The sequence below is a fragment of the Benincasa hispida genome, chromosome 1 (genome assembly GCF_027475165.1).
Source record: "Benincasa hispida cultivar pf3 chromosome 1, pf3_genome.v1.1, whole genome shotgun sequence".
NCBI lineage: Eukaryota > Viridiplantae > Streptophyta > Magnoliopsida > Cucurbitales > Cucurbitaceae > Benincasa > Benincasa hispida.
The window spans coordinates 52,312,679-52,330,965 of NC_143478.1; the positions used below are offsets into that span (position 1 = coordinate 52,312,679).

At 39.4% G+C, this 18,287-nt stretch overlaps 4 protein-coding genes across 5 annotated transcripts; 3 read left to right on the forward strand and 1 right to left on the reverse strand.

The window, feature by feature from the left end:
- The first annotated feature begins 5,476 nt into the window (after nt 1-5,476).
- Nucleotides 5,477-6,319, forward strand: LOC150038533 (uncharacterized). The gene has a single exon (XM_090313515.1). The coding sequence runs from the start codon at nt 5,477-5,479 to the stop codon at nt 6,317-6,319; it is 843 nt and encodes a 280-aa protein (XP_090169641.1).
- A 69-nt stretch (nt 6,320-6,388) lies between these two features.
- Nucleotides 6,389-7,721, forward strand: LOC150038534 (uncharacterized). Its single transcript, XM_090313518.1, has 5 exons — nt 6,389-6,618; nt 6,698-6,748; nt 6,863-6,876; nt 7,127-7,365; nt 7,446-7,721. The coding sequence occupies exons 1-5, from the start codon at nt 6,389-6,391 to the stop codon at nt 7,719-7,721; spliced, it is 810 nt and encodes a 269-aa protein (XP_090169644.1).
- Nucleotides 7,722-9,005: 1,284 nt separating this feature from the next.
- LOC120069678 (uncharacterized) lies at nt 9,006-12,415 on the forward strand. The gene is made up of 5 exons (XM_039021455.2): nt 9,006-9,260; nt 10,721-10,794; nt 10,932-11,011; nt 11,381-11,532; nt 11,789-12,415. The coding sequence occupies exons 1-5, from the start codon at nt 9,155-9,157 to the stop codon at nt 11,854-11,856; spliced, it is 480 nt and encodes a 159-aa protein (XP_038877383.1). The 5' UTR covers nt 9,006-9,154; the 3' UTR covers nt 11,857-12,415.
- Nucleotides 12,416-13,544: 1,129 nt separating this feature from the next.
- Nucleotides 13,545-17,762, reverse strand: EDL2 (EID1-like 2). 2 transcript variants are annotated; one of them, XR_005479634.2, is made up of 5 exons: nt 17,220-17,762; nt 15,751-15,826; nt 14,822-15,628; nt 14,256-14,470; nt 13,545-14,089 (listed from the first exon to the last, which is right to left on the reverse strand). XR_005479634.2 is itself a non-coding variant. In XM_039021467.2 (4 exons), exon 3 carries the CDS (start codon nt 15,593-15,595, stop codon nt 14,849-14,851), a length of 747 nt encoding a protein of 248 aa, XP_038877395.1. In that variant the 5' UTR covers nt 15,596-15,628; nt 15,751-15,826; nt 17,220-17,762; the 3' UTR covers nt 13,545-14,089; nt 14,822-14,848. The 2 variants fall into 2 exon arrangements, 1 of the variants encoding a protein (XP_038877395.1); XM_039021467.2 differs by lacking the exon at nt 14,256-14,470.
- Nucleotides 17,763-18,287: the final 525 nt, after the last annotated feature.

Here is an 18,287-nt window from a genome sequence, read left to right on the forward strand (position 1 = left end):
TTGAGCTATGAATACTCGTTCTCAACTAAGGTTTGATAGAATAATTGATTATATCGCTATGATTAATGTATGATACTATGTAAGTTGCTTGAGATTATTTTCCAACATGTTATTTATTTACATTAAAGCATATGAAAGGCTTGAGGAGAAATGTATTTCTATGTGTCACTCACTGGGCAACGAGCTCATAGTTTTCAAATGTTATCCTTTTTCCCAGGTAGTGGTTAGTTCCCTCGTGGTTGAATCCACTACAGCTTGCCACCCAAAGTTTGGTGACCTTAGGAAGAAGCTTAGGTTAAGCTTGTTTTGATGTACATACATTTGGAAAGGAGTCGGGGACTCTTAATTTCTTTTAGGACACATGTTTATTTTGATCATCTTATTCCGTTGGACATATGTTTGTTTTGGAACTATAATTAAGATTTGCATTGTTTAATTTCATGGATTGCATATTGAGGTTTCAAGCAGGTTCACTTAAGTCGGATAGTAATGCTGGCATCTAAGTCGATAACTGTTACCATCATGTCCTCTTTCGGTTTTACAGGTGGGAGGGGTGTGACATGGGATGTTTGAGAGATGCGCAGATGGGCTGAAGGGTTGTGGGCTTGAGGAGGGTTGGCGGGCTAGGCTGGGAAAGTTGGGAAGGGCCAAGGCTAATATGCGTCGGGTTGCGTCCATCATTCTAGTTCGCTTGACGGGTGAGTTTTCTTTCGGATCAGCTGGGCTGGATTCCCGGTTTGGTAGAAATGAGGCCAGTTCAGGTGAGGGCAATTTTGGTCCAATCGGGAGGAAACCTTGGTCAACCCTACTTGGCTCAAATTTGAAGGGGAACCTCGAATTTACCCTTCTGTTGGTTGAGGATGATAGAGTTGTTGTTGAACCTTGTGCGGATTGATGCAAGAATCAGTATGTGGGACAAATCCTTAGTGGGTCAGTTTGTAGATGTGAGACTATCGTATTCTGTGATTTATCGACTTATTTAGAGGATTTTGGGACGTGTGGAGATGTCTGCCATTACTTTGCTGGACAATGGCCTAATTATTTATAAATTCCTCATATCTGAGTCTCGGGATTGGGTGCTTGATAATGGTCCATGGCACTTGGGTGACAAACCTATCTTACTATGACTGTGGTCACCAGATATTGTTCCTGAAACTTTTGTCTTTGATTTTGTTCTAATCTGGGTTAAATTGGAACGTGTTCCCTTGGAGTTATGGACGGATAAGGGTTTAGCAGTGTTGGCTAGTGTTGTGGGTAGGACTGTTTTTATTTATGGCGCAACAAGAGAGAGGCGTCGTTTATTGTTTGCTAGAGTTTGTGTAGAGGTGGATGGGGAATTGTTGATGCCCCCTATAGTTATTGTTCGTATGTTGTGTCAGGAGTTTATTGTTCCAGTGACGTATGAGTGGAAACCACATAAGTGTGGATGCTATAGTTCGTTTAGACATATTGTCGTTATGTGTGATAAGCAGAGTGTGTCAAAGGTTCAGAATTTAAATATTGTGGTGGTTAATAAGAGTGGTTTGGGGGAGCTGGTTGGAAAGGGTGGCATGAGTGATGGGAGGGGGGGAGGGGGGGTTTGGTAGAGCTGATGTAGGGAGGATTACTACTCCTATAGTGGTGAATGATAGTGGAGGGTGTGATGGTGAGTTCAAACTGGTTATTCGTAAGTGGTATGAGAGGGGAGTTATTGGGAGTATAGGTGGTGGTGGATCTTCGAGTTCATCGCCCTTGGGTAGTAGAATAGTTTGTGCCCCTGGGATTATAGGCTTTATGAAGTATGTTGATGAGCGTAATCAGTTTGACATTTTGAGTGATAAATGGGTGATTCACTGGCACTGGCTATAGTACAGTTGAACCCTGATCTGTTGCTTGTTATAGATGGGATTTTTTAGAGTACGGGTAAGAGCCCTATGGGAGGTAATAGGTGTGATTCCTTGCTGTTATCATGAACTGGTGTTCATGGAATGTTAGGGGGTTGAATGACCCTGTCAAATGTAGGGATGTGGCGGATTTTCTTCATTCTTCTTCTGTTAGTTTTTGTTGTTTGCTTGAGACTTGGGTTAGGCAGGAAAACTTTGATGTGGTGTTTGGTAGGTTTGAGGAGATTTGAGGTTGTGTGTGTAACTACAGAGTGGAGTTGGAAGGATTTGGGTGTTGTGGCGGAGAAGTGTTTATGATTTCATCCCAGATGTCAGTGGGGATCAGGTTATTTTTGGGTCCTTGGTGGATATTGCATCTAATGTTCGTGTGCATATAGGTGTGATCTATGCTTCTAATTTAGTGAGGGATAGGTGTAACTTGTGGTGTAGTTTGGTTGATGTATGCTCTACTTGGACGTGTCCTAGTATTGTTATGGGAGATTTTAATGCTATTCGCAATAGTTCAGAGGCTTATGGTGGATGTCTGTCACACCCTGCCCCATACTACTCTTTGAGCCTAGGAAAGGACATGACTACAGCAGTTATCAACCCTTTTGTTGACACTTACTGCCTAATAACTCTTGTGGAAATAACTCTGATACCAATAAACAAATTCAACAACCAACTGATTAAGTCAAGGAGGCAAACAAAAATGGATTAATTAGGCCCATTTTATTACAACAATGTAAAGTTTATACAACTCTAAGACTTAGCTACAAGTTTACAAAAACAATTGTAAAACCCTCCGAAGTGTGACTATGGCTTGTGGCAGACCTTGACCTTAGCAGCACCCTGGAACTTCTCACCTTTCGCTACTTGGGAAGAAAAACATGAAATAACAGAATGAGCTTCACAAAGCTCGGTGAGTGGTAAGCAACTTCTAGAGTCTATTTCAACTCATAAATAACAAGCATATCATAAATACGAGGTTACATTCAAACTTCCGCCTTGAATGAGTCTGTTTTCAACTCTATCTATGCGCACGGCAGATAGCTAAACTTATAAGTAACTAGAATGATTATGTTGTCTACCTACACACACGGTAGATAGATAACTGTTACTAAATACAACGCTTAATCATTACGTTTCCTTTGTCACCTATGTGCACATAGCTCCCCGCTCATGGGCTCAAAAGCTAGGCTCGTTAATCCTCTGACCATCCCATATGAGAATCCTCCCACAGGCTCAGGAACTAGACCTCTCGGTCCCCTAACTACCCCATGAGGTTTTGCTTACGGGCTCAGGCACTAAGTCTATTGACCCTTTGACCATCCCGATCACATAGTCTCATTCTCATGCTAAATACTCATTCATAACATAAGCATATACAATTTACTCTAAAAGATATGCTTTAAGACTTAAATGAAAGTACCACTCACCTTGGTCGTTTAGGAACCTTTCTCTCTAGAAGTTTCATGATCTTCTCGGGCTCCTCTTGAACCCTAAATTCCAAATTCAATCTTAAAGCTCAGACTACTCATAGTTATAGGCTTTATATCGAGTTACTTTATTCTACAAATATGCTCTAAAATATCTCAGGAAGCTTACCTCAAAATCTTAGCTCATAACTCCTTGTGGTTTGGCCAGAAACATCAAAAAATCAAGACTGGCCCAGCTTACCCGACAGCTCGACCCCTTTGTCTTGTCCTCACTTTCCAGCCCGATTCCTTGGAGCTTCGTATCTAGCAGCCCTACCCTGAAAACTAGACTCTCCTAGCTTTCGAGTGGTTTTAGAATCACTCCAAACGCAAGAGTATTCTGGGAGAACTCCTCGTCCCAAGTTGATGCTACTTCTTGTCTTTTCTATCCGACAGCATCTCCCCTCTTGGAACCTCTTGACCAACCTATGGTCTTGCTACCAACGCATAGTCTCCTCCCAATACACTATTCTTTATGTCCTTTGAAGAGAATTTGAGTTCTTATCTGAAGTCCTTGGCCCTATTTATAGGCGTCCAAGATTGCTCTAAGGCCGACACCTCCTACTTGACTACATGTCCAAGTGTTTTTCTTAGCATCTGCCAACTTCCAGCCTTCTCCACCTCCTACTTGAGGTGTCTTCACCTCACACCATCAACGCAACCCTTGCATCAACGCAATCTTAAGTGTCTTCCTCCTTCATAGCCAACGCTTGAAGCTTAACTTTGCATGTCTACTCGTGTATCCACCTCATTTCCTTAAGACCTAAGACTCCCTCCAAGCAAGCCACATGTCTGGATGACGTTCTTCATATGCGTTCATCCTTCATATGCGTCCATCCAACTCAATATGCGTTCAATTAGGATGATGACCAACATCTCTTTCAACGCATACTACTAGCTTTGGATATCCAATGCATAGCATATCACCAACGTATAGCATATCACCAACGCATAGCAACCCTTGGGTCAACTTAGTTCTCAACTCAACACCATCGCAACCCATCTCATTTACCTTGTTACCGCAAGCCTTAGCAACGCAAGGGCAAATCACTATGCATCCACCTTAGCTCGTTCCATTGCATGGCTTATACCTTAGCAAGGCCGTCGCATCCAATGTATCCATCGTGCATGCCATCGCATACTACCAATGTATTCCCTCGGCCGCATACGTGCACACCATCAGCCGCATACCTTCGGTCGCATACTGTAGGCCGCTCCATCGCATGCCCTCGATCACACACTCTCGCGTAGCAAAGCCGGCACAAACCATCAACACATAGTAGCACGCGCATGTTGTCAACGCATAGCATGGTCTCATGACATCAACATATAGCACCGCGCGTATGTCATCAACGCCTAGCTCTATTGCATGACATCAACGCATAGCACCACGTGCATGTCATCAACGCATCCCTTCGGCCGCAAACTATCGGCCGCATACTCTCACGTCCAACGCATTCATCGTGTCCACCTCCATCGTCGCATGCTATCCATCGACGCATGCCCTCACATCACCGCATGCCCTCGCACCACCGCAACCTATCAACGTATCTCCTTCGGTCGCATGGACGCATACCATCGTGTCCAACGCATCCATCGCAGCCGTCGCACCCCATGCATTGATCTAACCTCCAGCCGCATAGACGCATACCATCGTGTCCAATGCATCCATCGCAGCAGTCGCACCCCATGCATTGATCTAACCTCTAAAAGTAGTGGCTGCCACATGCATTATTCTTGGCCCTACTTCAATCTCTCTCTCCATGCCCAAGTAACCTCTCAAAACTTTATGGCCAACACATGGTACTACATCAACGTATAGTCCAACACTTAGTCATTTTCTCCTTAGCTTCCACTGCATGGTTACTCTTGGCAATGCCTCTTGCCAATACTTCGGCCAATCATGCGTCCAACCTTACAAACGCATGGTTGCCTTTTCAACTTATGCGTTAATGTCTCCTAACTCTTAACGCATGGGTCCTTTTGACCTTACACTTAGCCAAATTTCATCAATTAAAGCTTAACTCAAAACTACTCAAGGAAAATCTATTCAACACTTAGAAATTTCCTTCACTTCAGCATAGGATTTAACTTTCACTTAGTTAATTTTCTTAACCACCTGCTTAAGTAGGAAAAATGAAAATCCGGGTTTCACAATGTCATAGTTTGGGAGAGATGGAAGAGTTTGATAGGGCTTTGTTGGACGCGGATCTGGTTGAGTTGGGTGTGTTGGGGAACTGGTTCACTTGGACTAGTAAAGTACAAGGGAATGGTTTCTTACGTCGTTTGGATCGTTGTGTGGTTAATGAGACCTGGATGGTGGTTCCTTACTCGGAGGTTAAAGTTGGTTCGTGGGGGATTTCTGACCATAATCCTGTTATAGTTTCGAGGGGTGAGGTGAGGAGTTGTTCTCCGTCCTCGTTCTGTTATTTTAGCCATTGGGCAGAGTCTGATGGTTTTATGGATTTTGTTTCAGCTATGTGGAGAAGGCGTCCGGAGGTTTCCCCTATGGTAAGTTTCTTGAGGAATCTAAGGGCTTTAAAGTCGGTTTTGTGTGCTTCTTTTGGAAGGCGACTCTCTTTGTTGTCTGATGAGGTGCAGGTGACTAGACGGGTTATGGAGGTTGCTCAGGCAGCAGCTGAGAAGGATCCCTCCTCGAAGTCATTATGTTCAGAGGTTGCCCGGGCTATTGAGGTGTTTAGGTCAACAGCTAGATTGGAGGAGGTGTCTTTTAAGCATAAATCCCGGGTAAGATGGTTGGAGTTGGGTGATCAGAATTCGGTGTTTTTTCATCGCTCTGTTCGTTCTCGGCGTAGTAGTGGTTTGCTCTCAGTTGTTGATTATGAGGGCGTTCGGCAGTCTTTTCATGAGTGGGTGGCGGGAGTGGCTGTAAATTTTTTTCGTGGTAGTTTGGGGTCTCAGTCTGTGGGGTATAGGGACCTTAGTTTTCGAATTGGGGATATTGTGCAGTTCAGCTGACCTGGGGAGTGTGTAGAGGCTCTTGGTCATCTAGTGATTAGGGATGAGGTCCAGAGGGCTTTATTTTCTATGAAGTCTGGGAAGGCCCCGGGACCTGATGGGTTTTCAGTGGATTTTTATAAATCTGCGTGGAGTGTAGTTGATGATGACTTTTGTGATGAAGTTATGAATTTTTTTGAGTCGTGTTACTTGCCTTGTGGAGTTAATGTCATCACTCTTATTCCTAAGAAAGCTAGTGTTGAGCGAATGGAGAACTTTCAGCCTATCTCCTATTGTAATGTGGTGTATAAGTGTATTTCGTAAGTTATGGCAGAGAGGTTACGAGTGTGGCTTCCAACATTCATTAGTGGTAACCAGTCTGCTTTTTGTGCCTGGCAGGTCTATTGCTGATAACATTCTTTTGTGTCAGGAGCTTGTGGGAGGTTATCGGTTAAATAGAGGGAAACCATAGTGTGTGTTGAAGGTGGATCTCCAAAAGGCTTATGATTCAATGAACTGGGATTTTCTGTTTGGATGTTTCTGGCTATTGGTTCTCCTGTACAGTTTGTTAGTTGGATGTAGGCTTGTGTGACGTCTCCTTCTTTCTCCGTGATGATCAATGGTTCTCTTAAGGGTTATTTCCTAGGTAGGAAAGGACTGAGACAGGGTGATCCATTATCTCCCTTTTTGTTGGTGATGATTATGGAAGTTTTTTTTGAGGTTGTTGAATAGCCTCCTATGTAGTTTAGGTTCCATGATCACTGTGCTGTAGGCCTGACTCATTTGGATGTTGCTGATGATCTCATGATTTTCTATGCAGCTGACCAGGGATCTTTGGATTTTGTGAGGAGGGTTCTGACGAATTTGCGGAGATGTCGGGGTTAGTTGCAAATGTGGGGAAGAGCTATATGTTTGTTGTGGGAGTAGATTCTGTTGAGGCTAAGGAGCTTGCTACCTTTATGGGGTTTGTTCTTGGTTCCTTACCTGTTAGGTATCTAGTGTTACCATTGTTGGCTGGTCGTCTTAAGGCTATGGATTGCACCCCGTTGATCCAGAGGATACTGCTCGTATTAGGAGTTGGGCAGCCCATTCACTTTTGTTTGCTAGGAGGTTGCAGTTAGTGAAGTCTGTTCTTTAGTCATTTCAGGTATTCTGGTCTAGTATCTTTGTTTTGCCTGTTTGTGTCTCTAATGAGGTTGATCGTCTTCTACGGGCTTATTTGTGGAGGGGTGGGGTGGAAGGTCGTGGTGGTGCGTGGGTTGCTTGGGATGAGGTTTGCTTACCGAAGGGTGGGGGTGGGTTGGGCATTAAGCATGTGGTGTCATGGAACCAGGTAGCTATTATGAAGCTTATTTGGCTTCTGTTGGTTAAGTCTGGCTCTTTGTGGGTGGCGTGGATGGATAAGTATGTTTTGAGGGGGTGATTTGATGTGAGGCTGGGAGATCCTGGTGCTTGAGGGCTATCCTTCATTGTCGAGATAAATTCAAGCAGTTGGTTCGTTTGAAAATGGGTGATGGGAGGAGGTGTTTTGTGTGGTGGGATCCGTGGTTGCCTTGGGGTGGGGGGGGGGGGGGGGGGGGGCGATTTTTGAGACATATGGTCCTAAGGTGGTGTTTGATGCGGCAAGTAGTAGGCAGGCGCGGTTATCAGATTTTCTGGATGGAGAGGGAGGTTGGAGGTGGCCTTCTGTTTCGCATGAGTTGCGTGAGATTTAGGGTTTAATTTAGGCAGCGGGGCCAAGGATGAGTGGTGAAGATTATTGGGTGTGGGTGTCGAGTGCTAATGGTCGGTTTTCTATTGCGAGTGCGTGAGAGAGTTTACATCATCGACATCCTAGGGTGTCTTGGGCGCGGCTTCTATGGCCTCAAGGTGGTATTCCTCTACACTCTTTTTGTGCATGGCTGGTTGTGCGGGATTGGGTTAGGAGGTGGAATGTCTCGTCTAATGGTGCATGTCTTTTGTGTGTAGGGGGTTGGGAGTCTCAGGATCATTTGTTTTTTGAGTGTGGGTTTGGGAGAGAGGTATTGTCGGGTGTGCTGCATCTGTTGGGGTTGTTTCATTGGGGGGGGGGGGGGGGGGGGGGGGGGCTAGGTGGGGCTGGGTGGGTTGTTGAGTTAGTTGGATTTGTCACGTGGGGACAGGTAAGGGGGTACGAAGTAAGTTGTTTCGAGTCTTCTGATGTGAGGTTTGTTTTGTTTTGTGACTGTTTCTCTAAACGGTTATTCTGTTTGTTTTTTTGCTATGCCTTTTTATCTCTGGTTCGATTAAGAGCTCGGTCTTTGTTGTTGCTTTATTTGTTGTGGTGCCTTGATCCCGGGATGTGGGATCATTCTGTTGTTGTATAATAATATTACCTATTCAAAAAGAATAATAAATAAGGGTAATAATAAATGTGGTAGATTCATAATTTTCATGCTACTACAATAACAATATCTGTAACAGTAATGATAATGATAACAATAATGATAAAGGTAGTAGATCCTACGTAATTTTCAATCACTTGAGCACTTTTCATTCTTCAATCAGATTGCACGATTTGATTATAGATTTCGAGGTGAACTCTACAATTCATTACGATTAAAACGCATGTAAACAACAACAAAAGTAATTAATCGGAACTCACTTTTTATATTACTATTGATGGATTATTTTTCAACCGTTGAAAATCCAGGCTCAATTGAAAAAAAAAAAAACACAAAAAGTTGTTGAGATTAGGAAATTTTGCGTCTAAAAATACTAGTTACATATGCAATTTCTCAAATTGATTTTGCTCACCATTGCAATTCCTACGGCCTTAGTGTAGCGTAATTGCTTTGGTTTTGTAGAATCAGGAGGAGAATAAGGTGGGAACTGGGAATGGCGATGGAAGGAGTTGCTTCTATTGCTCTTTTGCCTTGCGGCTCTGTCTCTGGCCACTTCATTCAACTTCCTCACTCCATCTGCTACGGCCTCCATGGCACTGGTACGCTTCACGCCTATTTCTCCTGCTCTCTCTTTCTCTGCCTTTGATTTTTTTTTATTTCTGAATTTTTTCTTAGATATAACATTTGAAGTATAACTATGTATTATGGTTTTTGGGTTCGATATTTATGGAAATACTCTGAATCAAGTTTGATGATCTTTCTGCCGAAGACTCTCTCGCAGAAGCTTTTGAAAATATTTTCTCAATTGATAATAGTAAGCATTCGGATAAGGCTTTGCAAAAAGTAGCCTCAGTGGAAAGTTATCCTTCTATTCCTTCCAAATTTCACCCCTCAATTGAGGTGTGTGGATAACAGATGAAAGAAATCAGGCTTCAGTCACCACAAATTAAGATTTAGTTGAGGCTTTGGGTCTGGGTTTAAGTCGTTTTGGGGCTCTTTAGTTTTTGTTATTAGAAGTCTTTCTGATCATGGTTTGTGGGTCGGTATTTATGGAAATATTCTTTAACAAGGTCGAAAAATCGACTGTAGAAAAGCGATAACAAACTGTAGATCTGTTATGTCCTTGACCTGAACATTCTTTGTATGGATTTTTTATCATGAATAAAATGTTTTAGGTTTCTATGGTGGCATGGTATTTTGTTTTCGTGACCCTTTTTAGTCTTAAGAGGAACTTGCCCTTGTGCTAAAGATCTTTCTACAATCCTTCGCTACGCACAATTATGGCAAAGTTTCAACAAAGAACTTAATTAGGATGAATAACTCTCATATCAAACTTAGCATTTATGATAGTCACTCCTAGATTCCAGGACAACTCACTTTATAATCATATTGATCAAAACTAATCCAAGAAACAGGTTAAGCTTTAAACCTAAACCAAGATTGGAAAAGAATACAACATCAAAGGAGTTCAAAAATCAGAAATTTTCGGTAACTATGTTCTGAGTTTCCAAGAGCATTACAAGTCTTTAAATAGGACAAAAGGATGTTCAAAGAACCAAAGACCAAAAATACTTCAGAAACTATCAAATGCAAATTGGAGAAAAGAAGACCTATGAAAAAAATTCAATTGCACAACAATTGTGAAATCTAAATGCAGAACAAAAAACATGAAAATGGTCCAAATTGTTTTAAATATCTACAGGAGGCGCTAATCAATATCTTCACGTTTGACAAGCTTTGATATCACAAACTCCCAAGAGGTGCAGTCTATTCTCTTCGTGAATACAGGCGCTATTCACAATTTCTGAACACTTTTTTTGTTCCCATTTCCTACATGATCTTCACTCTATTCTCTTCATGAGTTGTGAAAGTCTCTTGAATCTTCTTTGCCTTCTTGTAATAGCTCCTTTGGTTGTATTCAATAGATCAATGTTTGGATTCACATCAATCCTTCTTTTAGAATGCATTGTTTTTCTCTTTTTCCACTTGTCCAGTTTACCTTGCTGTTGTGTAATCTTTAAATCTGTTGTAATTTTGGTGTGAAATATTTGTCTTCCAGAATTGGAATGTGAAAGAGAGTGCAGCAGGGGTGAGGATTACCGCTTGATCAAGCTCACAATTACGAACTACAATGTATGATATGTTTGCCTTCTTTTGCTCCATTCCTCTCAACCTTTTTCTTTTGCTCCTTTCCTCTAAACCTTTATTATGTTGTTTGTTGACATTCCTATCCTTTTACATTCCCATTTCCATTTGCGTTTTACTACCAGAACAAGCAAGAACGAACAGTCGTCATTGAATGTAGAGGCCATGATGCTGCACGGTTTCGCAGCATCGTTCATGCTCATGGGCAAGTACCAACTATTGCAATAGGAAACTTATTTTTCAATTCATCCTTTGATGAGAAATTCAAGAATTCTCCTCTCCTTTTGCAGCATCATATCTAATTAATCTTCTTTCTTCTTCATGTCTCAAAGGTGAACAAATGACATAACAAGAGATGGAAACAGATTAAGATTATTGGCTGTTCATATTCCTCGCCATCTTGAATGTTTGAGCTATTTTTCAAATCAAACACTTAACTATCACCATTTGCTAAACACTTAGAACCTTAATATTGACTCGTCATGGCTGCTGTGAATCTATTGGCTTCTTATTTGAACTGAATGTAACTTTGATGTCATGATCATCAGTAAGTTTATCTCATGTTTGTAGACAGTTGGGAAGAGGATGTAGTGAGCATGGTTGAAAAAAAACATGGAAAGAACGAGATTATGGTTTCCTTCGAGTGTCAAATTTTGAAGTCTGAGAAAGCGGCTGAAGATCACATCAGACAGTTCATTCCCAAATTAGTAGGTCAAGACGCTGTGGGTACGTGTAGCCAAAATTTTCGATGTACCAACTTTATTTCAAAGCCTGTTTTTACAATTACATGAAGTAAAGAGATCATCTAATTTCAAGGAGTTAACCCTCCTTGGCAATCTGATGAATGGCCTTATTATTCACTTTTATTAAAACAAGTTATTTAGTGATAGTTTATAAAAGATGGTTTAGAAAATAAGAATGATGAAAATGCCTTTGCACTACTTTGCCAATTTCGTTTCTCATTGAAGCTTTGAATGGACAGTTAACATAGGGCCAATGAGCATCAGAGGATTGGATTTTGAAGCAGAGGAGGAACAGCCAGGAGAGTGATGCAACCATTTTTTAGCATTTTGAGTTGGAAGACTTGTCTGATGAAGTAGTCTCTCTTTAAATCTTATCTCAACCCATAGCCTGAATTTTGTTTGTGAGAGAGATCTTTCTCTCGTTAGATTTCTTTTATCTAGGAGAGAGGCAGAGAGAGTCAACATCAGTTTTAAAAAAATTAGTTGTTTAATGAGCAAAAGTTCAGGGGCCAAAGTCAATACTCGGCTGCTAGAAATCTTTTGATGCTGAGTTTGAAGGATATGTTTGCAGGAAGACTTTTGAGAACTAGAGAATCGTATTTACAAACTTCCACGCTATGGAATAGGCCATCCCATCTCTCGATTGTCGCTATGAAACAATCGGGGGACAGTAAAGATTAGATCAAATGAGAAGGGAATAATAGGGGTATGTGATAGATAGTGATCTGTTGTCTCGCGCCCCTAGGTATTCTCTACCTACCCACCTGTATCGGTTTCGGGTACAGGTACCCCTCCCAAGTTATTTGAACAACTTTGAGGTAACTAAACAACTAAAATTTATTCAGGCAACTAAGATTTTTCCTTAATTTCTTATTATTGATTTTTATTATAATTTAATTTGCATATTTTGTGTAGGATTGGCTTGATTATGTCTAATATGCATCATGGAATGTCTTAGATTTTGGACTTTTATTATTAGCACTTTTAGTATTTTATTATGTTGGATGGATAATGTACTATTTGAAACTTCTAATATTTTACCATGTTGGATAAACGATGTATTCAATTATTACTTTTATTTTTAATATTTTAATTATGATGGTGCATGTATTTTATTTATAAAAAAAGATCAATTATATCTAAAAGAAAGAAACAAAATCTTTCAATTTCAATTTGCCAAAAAAAGCTAAATTTTAATATGATTTTAAGGAGGGAGACAACAAAAAAATAGTTGGTTTTGTCTTTATTGGGCATTAGTATGGTCCTTATTTTATAAAACCAACCGATTAGATTGAACTGTTATCCCTAGTATAGAATGTCACCATGCGACTATTGAAGCAAAGGTACTATATTATTATTTCTTTTGTGAATCTCTTTTCAAGCATTATGTATGATTTTAATAGAATAATTACTTCCTCTATTATTAAATATTGTAAATTCACTCCAAGAAATAATAATGGCTCATTTGTTTTATCAATTTGGAAAGACATTAGATTTGTTCTTTCTCAAATTATTATTGCAATGGTATATTCGATATATGAGAATAATGGCTCTTCTTCACATGCTCATATTATTTTAGAAGCTTTTCTTGTTTTAAATATGTACAACTACAGTTTACATTTAATTAAACTTAACAAAAATCATGTAGCACAAGTGTGTTTTATTGAATATGCACTTATGAAACTTTTGCAATTTAGTTTGAATTAGCTTTAGAAAGAATAACTACAATACATGACTTTCAAACTTTGTCATGAGATAACTCAATAAAAAATTTTTTTTAAAAAAAAATATATCCACATTAAATATACAGCATTCAAATAAATTTCAACCTTGCAAAGACAAAAATATTGAAGAAATGATGAAAAAGATATATGAGAAATCAATATACAAAGATAAGGATAATAAAGAAGGTAATTCTTATCTATAACATTCTTATTAACAATGCCAAGCTTCCAAATTCAAATAAGAGAAAAATCAAGTGCTTCCTGCAAATCATACATGAAAATCACACTCGGTTAGAAGTACTTTTATTTGAACTCGTCCAATCCCTAAAAGCCAACAATATACAGTACTTGGCTCCATGCAATTCAAATGAAGCGTGTGAAGGGGGAGATTGATGCCTTTTGTTCCCTGGATAATCAATATGGGGATGGAAGCTTCAGCTGAGAAGGTATCCATTTCACAAGGAGATTTCTAAGAGTTTAGAATATATGAAGCAATCCAGACAGGGGTGCATAATCATTCCAGTCACCATCACCATATCAAATATAAGGTCAGGGTTAATTTACAATGGAAATTACATGGTTCACAGACAACCTTTTCATGTAAAAAGGATGTTTTTGTTTTCTTTCCCTTTTGACAAAAATCTTGTCAGCTAATGCTTCTAAGACTTCACACCATTGAACATTTGTCCAGAATACTAAGCTGCAGAATGCCGATGAAGCCATTGATTCCACGAAACAGAAGTTGAACGGACTTTAGGCAAAGTTCATCCAGTCTATGTGAGATCAAAGGGTGACTTTGAAAGCATTTTTATCAACCTGTTCAAGAACAATGACTTCTCAGATACAATAGTTTCCTTGAATAAAATTTTAAAGAAAAATTACAGGCACAGAGAATGGGAAAGGCAAAAACTCTAACTCCAATTGCATGAAATTTAGTGCAAAGAAACTTGTATAAACCCCGTCGAAGTAAATTTTTTCTTACTATTTATTATAAGAGCATCCTTTCTTGCAGCATCCTCATCCTCATCCCCCCCACTCCATCTGATTTGGTTGTCTTTTATTTGCATCCACTGTAGCAAAACTAACTCTCACAATGAGCCATCACCTGTGCATTCTCACTCGCACCAAAAACCCGAAAATACTATCACACCTTCTTAGGTACTAATTCAACCGCCCTGGTCTGATCCTTTCTTCCTTCTGGTGCACATAAAGACACCAGAGGCTTGTTAAAGAAATCATTCCACAGATGAGATAAAATATCCAAGTTCCTCCAACGGAAACCAATAGGAGGTAATCGGAAGTAGTTTTGCTACTAGATACTCAAGTTGTAGTTGGTTGGGATTCAATAAATCTAAAGGAGATATGCAAACTCAAATCATAATCACCATTGCAACATTTGCTTCAGCATGGTTGCAGAAGGAAAAACACGAAAAATATTTAAACAAGATGTATTTGACTCAAAAACTTGAGAGCGCTTTGGTTGCTCAATTTTGAAATTGATACAAGATTCTCCAGAGAAACAAGTACATTTCAGATGTGTTAAGTTACCTTTTCTATGTTGTAGGATGATAGCTATCACTCCAACTCAGATGTCTCCTCAGAATCCGACAAGGGTAACAGAGTGCAAATACCAAGCATATGTCCATTGAGGCAGACATAGTAGTCAATACAATCCTCATAAGCGCCCAATCTACAGCTGGCACTCTGTGGTATCATTTTAGCTTGTAGCATGCTCCATAGCTTGGCCTTACAATAAGGGCACACCTCCGTCGGATGAAGTTCTGCTCCTCTCTTTATCAGCATTTTCCTAACCTTCGACATCGAAAAAGACTTAAAAATACCCCTGAAGAAACCAATATCCCCTTCTTCCCCTTGGTCGAGATGTTCACAAGGATCAGATACATATAAAATATCTGTTCTGCATTGTGGCATAAGAAAACTCTTGCCTGATGTCCTAGAAAATCGGGTTCTATAAACAAAATGACCAGGAATTTGGATGTTATTGAAGAGACCACCCTTCTTACATCCTGAGCAATAAATAAGCAGCTTCCCAAGAGCCCTCCAGTTCCCATCCACACTGTGACTCCCGCTAGACTGCAGATCCAGCATCATTTTCGGGGCTCTGGTCCTGCAAAACTCCTTCCATAGCACTCGCTTGGCGAGATCGTCAAACCATTTGCATGCACAGGAGAGAGTAGCAATCAACTTCGGATTCCAATTCAAATGCTGGAAAACTAGGAATACTGCATCCTCACTAAGGTGCCCCTTGGTGCACAGGCAGCTTGCTGAATGCACACACCGGTATTGCTTTGTTAGAATCATTCCTTCATGAGCATCTGGGAACTATTAATTAATCTGGCATCGGTTGTCAATAGATTAGATTGACTGAACAACTTTTGTGTAACAGCCCGTATTTTCAAATATTGCTATCATAATAAAATGCAGAAAACATAATAATTATAATTTTTACAACTTACACAGATCAGCAAAAGCAACTTATTACGCCAAAATGTCAAACTTCACTTTCTTCAGAACTTTCACCTGATCCTTCATCTGAAAGCATTTTGGAAAAATAAAAATGAGTACAAAAATACTAAATAAGCAGTTCCCATATCAAGCTTTGAAATTCATTTGTTTTCAAAACTTTTGGAAATAAAAATACAAATCATTACAAAACTTTCAGTCAAAACTTTGCTACAAAAATACTTTTGAAATCAAGATCTTTCAAAAACTAAAACTTCAAAACTAAACAATCAAGCCGAATTTTTCAAATAGTCTTTCAATAAAACCAAAACGTTAAAATAAACTTTAAGCACCTATAAACAAAACTTTCGTACTTCATAAAACACAAATCTTTCAATACTTTCAAATACAAAGATCAATACTTTCAATCAGTCAATACTTTTTATGATACACCTTTCAGTCATTCAAAACTTTCAAATACAAAATAGGAAGAATGCATAGTTGAAGTAGCCCAGCAGAAATGGTTACCCATCAGTAACATCATTCAAAAATGTCAACTAACAATTAACCAGAACTGTAGAAACGTCAATTAACAACCACCCAGAACAACAAAGATTATTTTTATTGTGAGGCCATGTGAATGCAACAAACATGAATCCTCATCCATAGAATGTCAAACCACAAAAATGCGTCTTTTCACAATTAAGCTTCAATCAGAATAGAAACCGTCAATTCCAAATTTGACTACAACAAAATACCATACACTTTCAATCCCAAATCAGTCAAAATATTTTCAAGTATCATTCAAAAAACTCACATACTTTTATTTCATGAAATCAACAAAAAATATACAAAATCCTTTCAGTCAATTCTCAAATCACATAAAACATGTTTTAAAAAAGGAAAACATTTAAAACATCCAAACATATTCAATTGGTTTCAAATGATACAAAACATACTATCAAACATCCAAAACACCACTTTCAACCATTTATCAAATCACAATAGTCAAACATATCTTTATCAAAAAAAAAAATTGCATTGTGGAATGGATGTAGAAACTACTTACCTTGATTGACAATCCTATCATTTTCAATTCAAAAATCTAATTTCTTGAAGAAACATCAAACTTCAGTAAGCTTAAACAATAAACATCATGTTTAAGAGTTAGAACTTAATTTGAAACCCTTAATCAACAACGAGAGGTTTTCCAATAAGAATATTCTTTCCCAAAACCCACCGTAAACCTTAATTAATCACTCCGAATTAGTTCGACACAACAACCAACAACCTATCACAAGTTAAACACAGATCTAAAGACACTTTAATCGAGTCCAAACTAGTCCAAAACGTGATCAACCTCGCTGAACTAATCAACTACTCAGAAATCTACCCAAACATAACAAACAAGTTCCAATAATTCAGAATAATATTCAAACACTTAAATCCAATTCGAAAAGGAAACTAAAGCAATAATCCTCACCGAATCTTATCGAAGAGGCCCTAGACCTTGCTGGTGGATGTCTGAAAACGTCCGAACTTGCAGATCTGGACCCTAAACGGTATGGGTACACCAATTTGAAGCCAATCGAAGTGTGGGTCAATACCGAAACCTGTCGAAACGGAGAGACATTGATGGGAAGGTGTACAAAGTGGGTTCCCGTCTCATGGTTGTCACATCGGCTTGGTTACACTACGATCATAAAACCCATGGAGCTGCCATCGAGAATCGCGTTGCCATTGCAGAACTGACTGGTGGGTTTTACCACCACAACGCTCGCCAGAAGTGAGTGAAAGAAGGTGGGTTCATGAGTAAACACCTTCAACGTGAGGGTGTCTGCTCGCGTCAACGTGAGTTCGTGGGGGTCGTCGCCGTCTGAACCTCGCCGGCCAAGAAGAATGAACAGAAGGGGGTGGCCGGCCGCTGTAAGGTAAAGAAGAAGATTACGAGGCTAGGTTTCCTTCTTTTCCTTTTTCTTTCTTGCCTATTTAATAACCTATTTCCTTTATTTAATTCTCCAACTTTAGATCTTTAATTCAAAAAAATCACAAATATAAGAATCCAATCTAAAAATTATTTAGATCTTTCAAACTCACTCAACAATTCATAACATTCAAATGCGTCTTTTGCTAAAACATTTGGTTTTTAATTTTAGTTTTTGGTTTTGGTATCTAATTGATTTTTTTGTTTTTTAAGTTTTAAAAGCATTTCAAATTTTTAAAACCAAAAAACAATTTTGAACGCCAATTTTTGCTTTTACAACATTAATATTGGGTTTTATGTCCTAAAACTAAGACCCATGACTATTACATGAGTACTTGAACTTTATGTAGAGATATAAGAGTGGATCAGGTTCGAGTAAATGATCTATGGTACATGAATAAGGTTGGGTACTTTATTCTGGTAACACTATTGGATGCGGCATACTCTGTAGTTGTTACAAAGAGTTGTAAAGTGTTGCATACGATGTGATCCTAATTCGTACATGTTATGACATGAGGAATGGGGGGCATCTTATGCAATGAGTTTGCATAAGATCGGACCAAGAAA

What these genes read in the sequence shown, in the direction of transcription:
- LOC120069678 (XM_039021455.2), top strand. Translation starts at nt 9,155, where the DNA reads ATGGCGATGGAAGGAGTTGCTTCTATTGCTCTTTTGCCTTGCGGCTCT. An exon ending in TCACAATTACGAACTACAAT is followed by an intron (nt 10,795 to 10,931) that starts GTATGATATGTT and finishes TTTTACTACCAG; the next exon opens with AACAAGCAAGAACGAACAGT. An exon ending in AGCATCGTTCATGCTCATGG is followed by an intron (nt 11,012 to 11,380) that starts GCAAGTACCAAC and finishes GTTTGTAGACAG; the next exon opens with TTGGGAAGAGGATGTAGTGA.
- LOC150038533 (XM_090313515.1), top strand. Translation starts at nt 5,477, where the DNA reads ATGAAAATCCGGGTTTCACAATGTCATAGTTTGGGAGAGATGGAAGAG.
- EDL2 (XM_039021467.2), bottom strand. Translation starts at nt 15,595, where the DNA reads ATGATTCTAACAAAGCAATACCGGTGTGTGCATTCAGCAAGCTGCCTG.
- LOC150038534 (XM_090313518.1), top strand. Translation starts at nt 6,389, where the DNA reads ATGAAGTCTGGGAAGGCCCCGGGACCTGATGGGTTTTCAGTGGATTTT. An exon ending in GTGGTGTATAAGTGTATTTC is followed by an intron (nt 6,619 to 6,697) that starts GTAAGTTATGGC and finishes TGTGCCTGGCAG; the next exon opens with GTCTATTGCTGATAACATTC. An exon ending in TGATCCAGAGGATACTGCTC is followed by an intron (nt 7,366 to 7,445) that starts GTATTAGGAGTT and finishes TAGTCATTTCAG; the next exon opens with GTATTCTGGTCTAGTATCTT.